The sequence below is a fragment of the Glycine max genome, chromosome 11, assembly GCF_000004515.6.
Source record: "Glycine max cultivar Williams 82 chromosome 11, Glycine_max_v4.0, whole genome shotgun sequence".
NCBI lineage: Eukaryota > Viridiplantae > Streptophyta > Magnoliopsida > Fabales > Fabaceae > Glycine > Glycine max.
Genome location: NC_038247.2, coordinates 16,224,004 through 16,234,726, shown reverse-complemented (window position 1 = coordinate 16,234,726; position 10,723 = coordinate 16,224,004). Strand labels below are relative to the sequence as shown.

The 10,723-nt window shown below is 40.5% G+C and overlaps 1 protein-coding gene across 1 annotated transcript in view; it reads left to right on the top strand.

The window, feature by feature from the left end:
* Positions 1-5,905, top strand: part of LOC106795078 (uncharacterized) — an 8,395-nt gene extending 2,490 nt beyond the window's left edge. Inside the window, exons 2-3 of the mRNA XM_014763613.2 lie at positions 8-1,958; positions 2,234-5,905. Of these exons, the coding sequence (XP_014619099.2) occupies positions 8-1,958; positions 2,234-5,699 (5,417 nt within the window). The 3' untranslated portion in view covers positions 5,700-5,905. The remainder of the gene's footprint in view (positions 1-7; positions 1,959-2,233) is intronic.
* The last annotated feature ends 4,818 nt before the right edge of the window (positions 5,906-10,723 follow it).

The following is a 10,723-nucleotide window of genomic DNA, read 5'->3' as shown; positions in this document are numbered from 1 at the left end:
TACATAGACTATATTTTCGCGTTAATGTTAAGACGTGACTTACTCCCCGCCCTGCTCGCCAAAAACCTTGTCCAGGTCAGAACACCCCCTCGTACACCAGATGTTTTACCTCCCTGGTTTCGTCATGATTTAACCTGCGCTTTCCACCAAGGGGCCCCAGGTCATGACGTTGAAAACTGCTATGTCCTGAAGAATGAAGTGCAAAAACTAGTCCGGGCCAACTTGCTATCCTTCAAAGATCAGAATCCCAATGTTCAGGCGAACCCTCTGCCGAACCACGGGCCTGCTGTCAACATGATACAAGATTGTGATGAAGACGGTGTCATCCTGAACGTCCAGCACGTTCGAACTCCCCTGGTCCCAATACATATCAAGATGTGCGAGGCAGCTCTGTTTGACCATGATCATGCAGCGTGTGAAATATGTCCTGTGAATGTAAAAGGATGCCCAAAGGTACAAGAGGACGTACAAAGGCTGATAGACAACAGAGAACTAATCATCACGAGGAAGGACAAGGAAGTGTGCGTCATCACCCCTGAGTTTCAGCGGTTGGAAATAAGCTATAACAGTGGGGAATCAACTACTACTCCACTGGTGGTTGGCTTGCCAGGACCTATGCCGTATGCTTCTCTAAAAGCGGTCCCTTACAGGTATAGTGCCACGATGTTGGAAGGTGGACAGGAGGTGCCTTTGCCCTCTCTAACTCCTGCGGTTTCTGTGGACAACATTGCTAATGACGGTAAAGTTCTGAGGAATGGACGTGTTATCCCCACATTGTTTGCAAAGAAAGTGAATGATCCGGCAGTTAAACAGGTGACAGTGAACGGCCCCGGTACAAGGAAGGAAGTAGGCCAGTCCAATGGGACTAGTAAGAATTCTGATCATGACGAAATTCTGAAACTGATCCAGAAGAGTGAGTATAAAGTAGTAGACCAGCTGCTGCAAACTCCCTCTAAGATATCCATTTTGTCTCTGCTATTGAACTCAGAAGCACACCGTGAGGCTCTAATGAAGGTGTTGGACCAAGCTTTTGTGGAGAGGGACGTGACTGTTAATCAATTGGACAGTATAGTAGGAAACATTACTGCCTGCAATAATTTGAGTTTTAGTGATGAAGAACTTCCTGAGGAGGGGAGGAACCACAATCTGGCGTTACATATATCGGTGAACTGCAAGTCTGATGCTCTGTCGAATGTACTTGTGGACACTGGTTCCTCATTGAATGTAATGGCCAAATCCACATTAGATCAACTTTCCTACCGGGGGCCTCCCATGAGAAGAAGCGGGGTGGTTGTCAAAGCGTTTGATGGATCAAGAAAGTCTGTTATCGGGGAGGTTGATTTGCCCATTACAATTGGGCCGTTTGTTTTCCAAATTACATTCCAGGTGATGGATATCCAAGCCGCATACAGTTGCCTTTTGGGTAGGCCATGGATCCATGAAGCTGGGGCCGTGACATCCACCTTGCATCAAAAGCTGAAGTTTGTCAGAAATGGGAAATTGATCACTGTGAGGGGAGAGGAAGCCTTGTTGGTTAGTCATTTGTCAGCTTTTTCCTTTATTGGTGCTGATGAAACAGAAGGAACCTCTTTCCAAGGCCTGACTTTAGAGGGTAAAAAGCCAGAGAAAAATGAAGTATCTTTTGCTACTTGGAAGAGCGCACAGAAAGTGGTGCAGGAAGGAACAGGTGTAGGATGGAGAAAAGTTGTGCAGTTGCTGGAGAGTAAAAACCGTGAAGGACTGGGATTTGCTTCTTCTGCAGGATCCGCAACGAACAGTGTTGGATCAAGCTCCATTACTAGCACCTTTTGTAGCGCCGGGTTCATCAACAACTCGCCAGAAGCCAATGCTGTCTTGGAAGATGCTCCTGAAGAGATAGTGCTTGCATTTGTCACACCTGGAAAACTTGTTCGCAACTGGGACGCGGTTGACATCCCTTCAGTGGTTCATGCATCAAAGTAATGTGTCTTTGTTTTTCTGTTTGTTTGTTTTTCAAAAAAGGATCCTTTCGTCTTGCCCAGGACGAAAGCGCAATTATGTAGGGCTGTTTTGTTTCTTTTGTTTCAAGCACTACTCTTATTAATGGAAAATGTGGTTTATCCTGATTGCTCTTTCTGGAAAATGGTAACACAAAAAACCCAAAATATTTTATTTTTGTTTTCCGATTTCAATTAATTATAAAAAGTCTGCATTGTTCACTCATTTTCTAAAGTCAATCATCAATCATATGCAGACTAGGCATTTATGAGCCCGTTGAACATAATAACCCTGCACTCTCTCCCAACTACGAATCTCCTGTCTACGAGGCTGAAGAGGAGGAGGATGATGAAATCCCAGAGGAACTTGCTCGGTTATTGGAATATGAAAAGAAAACCATTCGGCCTCATGAGGAGGTAGTAGAGGTGATTAACTTGGGAACCGAGGAAGATAAGAAGGAAGTCAAGATTGGGGCATCGCTTGAGGCAACTGTCAAACGAAAGGTGATTGAATTACTCAAAGAATATGCCGATGTGTTCGCATGGTCGTACCAAGATATGCCCGGCTTGGATCCCCGTATTGTGGAGCACCGTTTGCCTTTGAAGCCCGAATGCCCACCGGTCAAACAGAAACTGAGAAGAACTCGCCCTGACATGGCTCTCAAGATCAAAGAGGAAGTACAGAAGCAGATCGATGCAGGTTTTCTTGTCACATCAGAGTATCCTCAATGGTTAGCCAACATAGTGCCTGTTCCAAAGAGGGACGGCAAGGTCAGGATGTGCGTTGACTACTGGGATTTGAACAAGGCTAGTCCGAAAGATGACTTTCCTCTACCTCACATCGATGTATTGGTTGACAGCGCTGCAAAGTCCAAGGTCTTCTCCTTCATGGACGGTTTCTCTGGGTACAATCAGATCAAGATGGCAGTTGAGGACAGAGAAAAGACATCTTTCATCACGCCTTGGGGCACCTTTTGTTACAGGGTAATGCCTTTTGGGTTGATAAATGCAGGTGCCACTTACCAAAGAGGCATGACCACTCTCTTTCATGACATGATGCACAAAGAGATAGAAGTGTACGTGGATGATATGATTGTCAAGTCAGGCACTGAAGAAGAACATGTCGAGTACTTGCTGAAGATGTTTCAACGGCTGAGAAAGTACCAACTTCGACTGAATCCCAACAAATGTACCTTTGGTGTTAGATCTGGAAAATTCTTGGGCTTCATTGTCAGTCAGAAAGGTATTGAAGTAGATCCTGACAAAGTCAAGGCCATTAGAGAAATGCCGGTTCCACAAACAGAGAAACAAGTGAGAGGTTTTCTTGGGCGTCTAAATTACATTTCTCGTTTCATCTCGCACATGACAGCCACGTGCGGACCTATATTCAAGTTGCTTCGAAAAGATCAAGGGGTTGTTTGGACCGAAGATTGTCAAAAGGCTTTTGATAGTATCAAGAATTATCTGCTAGAACCTCCAATTCTTATACCTCCAGTTGAAGGAAGACCTCTGATTATGTACTTGACTGTGTTAGAAGATTCTATGGGCTGTGTGCTCGGACAACAGGATGAGACCGGAAGGAAAGAACATGCCATCTACTACTTGAGCAAGAAGTTTACCGATTGTGAGTCCAGGTACTCCCTACTTGAGAAAACTTGTTGTGCACTAGCCTGGGCTGCCAAGCGTCTTCGTCACTACATGATTAACCACACCACCTGGCTAATATCCAAAATGGACCCGATCAAGTATATCTTTGAGAAACCCGCTCTGACAGGAAGAATTGCTCGTTGGCAGATGTTGTTATCCGAGTATGATATCGAATACCGCACCCAGAAGGCAATTAAGGGAAGTGTTCTTGCTGATCATTTGGCTCACCAACCAATTGAGGACTATCAACCCATCAAGTTTGACTTTCCTGATGAAGAGATTATGTACTTGAAGATGAAGGATTGTGATGAACCATTGCTTGGAGAAGGTCCAGATCCCGAGTCTAGATGGGGTTTGATTTTTGATGGAGCCGTGAATGTCTTTGGCAATGGAATTGGGGCAGTTATTATCACTCCTGAAGGTAATCATCTCCCTTTCGCTGCAAGGTTACAGTTCGATTGCACCAACAATGTGGCAGAGTATGAAGCATGTATCCTGGGCATTGAAAAAGCCATTGACTTGAAAATCAAGAACCTTGACATTTACGGGGATTCAGCTCTCGTAATCAACCAAATCAAAGGAGAATGGGAAACTCGCCACCCCGGCTTGATTCCATACAAAGATTATGCAAGGCATTTGCTAACCTTCTTCAACAAAGTGGAGCTTCACCACATCCCTCGTGATGAGAACCAGATGGCAGATGCGTTAGCAACTTTATCCTCCATGTACGAAGTGAATCACCGGAATAATTTGCCAACAATCAGAATTCAGCGCCTCGAGAGGCCCGCTCACGTGTTTGCAGTCGAAGAGGTTGTTGATGATAAGCCCTGGTTCCATGATATCAAGTGTTTCCTTCAAAGCCAGGAATATCCACCTGGAGCATCCAACAAAGACAGGAGAACTTTGAGAAGATTGTCTGGTAATTTCTTCCTAAATGGGGATGTTTTGTACAAAAGAAACTTTGACATGGTACTACTCAGGTGTGTAGATAAGCAAGAAGCAGAACTTTTGATGCATGAGGTACATGAAGGCTCCTTTGGAACTCACTCCAATGGACATGCAATGGCTAGGAAGTTGTTGAGAGCAGGTTACTACTGGATGTCGATGGAAACAGATTGTTGCAAGCATGCCAGGAAGTGCCACAAATGCCAGATTTATGCTGACAGAATTCACGTACCACCAACTACACTTAATGTTCTTTCTTCTCCGTGGCCTTTCTCTATGTGGGGCATCGATATGATTGGTAGAATCGAACCGAAAGCTTCAAACGGGCATCGTTTCATTCTAGTGGCTATTGATTACTTCACCAAGTGGGTTGAAGCAGCATCTTATGCAAATGTGACTAAGCAAGTCGTGGTCCGCTTTGTCAAGAATCAGATCATCTGCCGTTATGGTGTGCCCAACAGAATCATTACAGATAATGGAACGAACTTGAATAACAAGATGATGAAAGATTTGTGTGAAGAGTTCAAGATTGAGCATCACAATTCTTCTCCTTACAAACCTCAGATGAATGGCGCAGTTGAGGCTGCAAACAAGAATATCAAGAAGATAGTGCAAAAGATGGTGGTCACATACAAAGACTGGCATGAGATGCTACCGTATGCTTTGCATGGGTATCGCACTTCGGTGCGTACTTCAACAGGGGCAACCCCCTTCTCTTTGGTGTATGGTATGGAAGCAGTACTCCCTGTGGAGGTTGAGATTCCATCAATGAGAGTTCTAATGGAGGCCCAGTTATCAGAAGCTGAATGGTGCCAAAGCAGATATGATCAGTTGAATCTAATTGAAGAAAAACGCATGAAAGCCTTGTGCCACGGACAACTTTATCAACAGAGGATGAAGCAAGCTTTCGACAAGAAGGTTCGTCCTCGTGTGTTTCAAGAAGGAGATCTTGTGCTCAAGAAGGTTTTATCTTTCCAACCCGATTCTAGGGGCAAGTGGACGCCTAATTACGAAGGCCCATATGTCGTCAAGAGAACTTTCTCTGGTGGTGCACTGACTCTTACGACTATGGATGGGGATGAGCTCCCTCGTCCCGTGAATGCGGATGCAGTCAAGAAATACTTTGTCTAAAAATAAAAGAACAGCTCGATAAGTCGAAAACCCGAAAGGGCGGCTTAGGCAAAAATGAGCGTCTCGGTGGGTCGAAAACCCGAAAGGGCGGCCCAGGCAAAAATTAGAGACATCAAACAGAAAAATAATTAGCCTGATAGGTCGAAAACCCGAAAGGGCGATCTATGCAAAATTTAAGGACCAAAAGACAAAGTAACTGCATCGAGTTGATCTTCGTTCATTTGAGACACAATGGAATGTCAGGGAGACCCTGAATCTGAAGCATCCAAACAGTGGAATTCAAGGTTGTCAGAGGGAACAACGGTTATTGTGTTCAATGAACCTTCGATTTATATTTACCATTTTCCAAACTTTGTAAGATCAGTGGAGCCATGCCATTGGCAGGTCACCACTCTTTCAAATAAATTTGAGCCTGTTGCCTTTCATTTGGAATTCTCATTTATTCAGCTTATAAAACCTTTCCTTTTTATGGTAGCATTGAAACAAAATATTTCTCAAAATCATAAATTTTCTTTCGTGTCTTTTTGAAAAGCACAAACAACAAAACACTTTTTCTTTGAACTCGTGAATAGATGAAGGGTGTGTCAACAGCTACCATGAGAATGGGTAAACCTTGCAGGTTGCACGAGGTCAATTGTTTTTTTCAAAAAAAAAAAAAATAAATAAATAAATAAATAATAAGCATGACCACAGAAGCACCAGCTCTTCTACCATGTTTTTCGGATTGGCACGTTCTCCCCAAGAAATGTTTATTCCCCATCAGTTGCTGCGGACTTTACCCCGTCGCTATTTTGATATACCCTAGTGGCATCATCCCCATTGAAGATTGCCGAGTGTTTGTGATGCGACGTCGGGTCACTTTCAATCTTACTTGTCCAATCTCGTTCCATCAAATCTATCATTCACACAATCATACAAGTCAATCCTCCATACAGTCATACAAGTCGTGTCGTCATTCAGACATTCATACATATACACATTCATGCATATACAATAAAGACAATATCATGCGTACATGGCTGCATTAACCATCATGAGTCTTGCTTCATTTATCCTTTCATTTCAATCAATCATGAATAATTTGTAACCCTCTATTTCCCCAAGTGTCATCCCCAATGGGTCTGATCCAAAGGTGTCACCCTCTCTCCGTCGAGTGGCAATTTCTTTAATGAACAGCTTGTGCATCATTTGCCTCTGTTTCATGTCATCAGTTGGCTAGTTCGGCAATAACCCGGACAGTTGATATTTATCTTTGTTTTTTGTCAGTTGATTAGTTCGGCAATAACCCGGACAGTTGATATTTATCTTTGTTCCTTGTCAGTTGATCAGTTCGGCAATAACCCGGACAGTTGATATTTATCTTTGTTCCTCATCAGTTGGCTAGTTCGGCAATAACCCGGACAGTTGATATTTATCTTTGTTTTTTTTATCAGTTGATTAGTTCGGCAATAACCCGGACAGTTGATATTTATCTTTGTTTTTTGTCAGATTGGCTAGTTCGGCAATAACCCGAACAGTTAACATTTATCTTCAATTCTGGTCAGTTGGCTAGTTCGGCAATAACCCGAACATCTGACATTTATCTTTGTTCCTCTGTCGTCAGTGGCAGTTCGTCGTCAACCCGAACAGCTGACATTTACCCCCAGTAAAATCATGTGATCCCCAGTCGGACCCCTTTTCTTTAACGAAGTCGGGTACCATTTGGTTAAGCATTCGCAACATTACGTGCATAACAGTGCATTCATAGCATTTTGTAGTTGAAATTGGTCAAAAATGGTGTACTCTGTATTTAAATCTCTTCGACCCGTCGCTTTAAAAGTTTCACTTTTAAATCTCCGTAACGAAGAGACTTAAATAGGGGCATCTGTCATACCCCATTTTTGACCCGTTTTTATTTCTTTTTTCTCGTCTTTTAAGCCGGAAATTTCCATCATTTCAGATGAAATTTCGGCAGGGAGGTATTTTAAAATACCTCATTTTTGTTTTGAAGACGCCCCCTTTTTATTATTATTTATTTATTTACCTTTTTTATTATTATTATTTTTATTTTTAGTTATTATTTTCTTTTTTTTTTTTCCTTTTATTAAGTGTTTTTATTATTTCCGTTTTTTATTAATATCTTTATTAGTATCCTTTTTTCGTTTTTTATTTTATTTTTATTTTATTTTATTTTATTTTATTTTTGCTGTTTTATATTTTGTTTTTTTTTTTTTTCCTTTCCTTTTTTTTTTTTTTTCCTTTTTCTTCTTTTCTGTCTCTTTTTTGGTCCAGGCCCAGAGGGGCTCTTCGTTTTTTTACCCTAATTATGTCCTTTAAATGCTGCATTAATTACTGTGCATGTCAGAGGGAGAGAGGAGGGAATACGGACAGCCAAAGCGCCGGAACAGCCAAGAGCCACCACTAGCCACCACTCAGTGCCCCTCTTCTCCTCCGTGAACCACCACCATCGGCCTAGCCACCACTCAGCGCCACCCTCCCCCTCCGTGAACCACCAACACAAAAAAAAAAACCAAAATCATCTTGCTCATACTATTCATTTCCTTCCCTAGAAATCGAAACGTTAGAACAGAAACCCACGCAAACACAGTAACCCACTCACTCACGCGGCCTAAAGCCTACATCAGAACCACCACCATCGGCCAAGCCTACACCAACCACCACTATCGGCCAAGCCCACACCAAACACCACCAACCACAAGCACTGCGTCAAACACCCACACCCACACAACCCAAGCTGTAACCGTTTTTACTCTGAAGCTTAAACGATAACATAAGGACAAAGGTAGTTCACTTTTTTTCTAAGATTCAAGGCTAGATCTAGGCTTTATCAGTATTGGTTTTCAAAAAATAACGGTGGATTTGAGAACTAGGGGAAAAGAGGAATTCAAAACATGTAGTTTTTTTAAAAAAAGGAGGAGACTCTGTTTCCGACGCGGAGGCGCCGCCACCCATGGCCAGCCAGCCACTGCGCCGGTAAACAACTTCCGGCGGTGTGTGTTAGAGAGAGAAGAGAGCTTTTGAGCGTTTTTTTTTAGAGAGAGAAAGAGGTTGGATTTATGTTTTTTTGTGTTTACTTTCTAATTTATACTGCTGCCATGACCAAGACTATGGTGCACGCGGATCTCTGTGTCCCCATGGACCATCAGGGTTGAACCGTTAGATCCTAGATCTAACGGCCAATGTTATCCCCTGTTTTGATCAGATGCGTCTCACCTCTTGGTTTTTACTTTGTTCTTTTTCTCTTGTGACGTTTGATTAAGATCTAATGGCTAAGACTGTGTCTCCCCATGATCAAATCTGGACGCTTCGATCAATCTGACGATTCAGATTTGATCTGTTAAGCCCACTTTTTTTTTTTTTTTTTTTTTTTGAGCCCATTTCCTTTTTTCTGTTCCTTCTAGTATTTTACTTTCTGCACTTCCCTGTTACTTCTGCACCCCCTTTTCTTCTCTTTTTTTTTATTACATTTTTTTTTATGCATTATATTTACTTTATGCCCTTGCATTTTTAATTTTCTTTATTTATTTTCCAGCACCATATCTATTTTACGTCTTGCATTTTATTTTCCAGTATCATATTTATTTTTTGTCTTGCATTTTTATTTTGTTTATTTTTATTTTATGCATCATATTTACTTTATGTCTTGCATTTTTTATTTATTTTTAGCATCATGTTTATTTTATGTCTTGCATTTTTATTTTCTTTTATTTATTTCCAGCATTATATTTATTTTTATGTCTTGCATTTTATTTTCTTTATTTATTTTATGCACCATATGTATTTATTGTTTTGTATTTCATGCATTTTATTATTTCTTCTAGCATATTTATTTTAATGCATTTGCAATTTTTATTTATTATTGTCAATTAGAATGTATCTAGGTCCAATGTAAATAAAAATAAAAATGAGAATCTGCACCGGCACTCACATTTATTTTTATGTTTTCCGCCGAGGACGATCATGTGATTTGAACCGTATCCGAGGAAAAGGGACCCTCACTTGATCCAACGTCATTTTAAGGGATCCGGCGCGTTTAGACTTATCTCCGCATAATTAAAAAAAAAAAAAAATTAAAAAAAATTAAAAAAAAACCCAAAAACTTTCCATAATCAAAATTTCAAAAAAAGGGGGATCAATCTTTATTCTTTCTTTCTTAATCAAATCTTTAATCAATCTTTAATCAATCAAAACATTTTTTCAAATTTAAAATCAATCGAACTCACTTCTTTTATTTCTTCTATGCCTTCTCGGTCTCTTACCTTGCCTAAACTCTTCTTTTTTCGAACTTTAAAATCAATCAAAACCAATCACTTGACTTTCTACCCCGAACTACATGATTTTGATCCCATTCGGGTATGTAGGCAAAAGACTTTGTCTTTCCAAATCAATAAAAAAAATAAACAAAAACTTTTTCCTTCTCCTTTCTTTTTAACCCATCTCTTTAATCTTTCCACACTTGAGCATTTATTTTCAAACAAATAATTAATTTAGCATAAAGATAAAATAAGCAAGAGGTTCCTATAGAGTACTATAGACGTTTAGGGTGCTAGTACCTTCCCTTTGCGTAACCAACCCCCGGACCTTTGATCTCTTAAAAAATAGGGTTTTTTCGAGCTTTCTCCCTTTTCTTCGGAAAAATAAAAGATCGGTGGTGATCTTAAAAAATGCGAGTCAATGCTAATCAATAGCTTGATATCCAAAAATCACCGCGACAACTGAACACTTATAGTTTAATAAGTTAAATTTTCAATTTCTAGTTTTAAGCTTTCAAATAACCTTTCAACTAATTTTTCCCAACATAATCTTATTATCCCAAATATTTTAGATCTCTTTCTACTTGAACAAAACTATTTGTTTATACTATGATCATAATACTTTTTGAGAGTTATTACTAAAACGTTACCTAATTGGCATGTTCAACATTCTCCTCCTCTTTATGCTCCAAATACTTTAAATCAATTGTTTTCATCCAGTACAAAAGCAATGCATTTAAGATTTATTACGTTATTGACAAAAAAAATTGT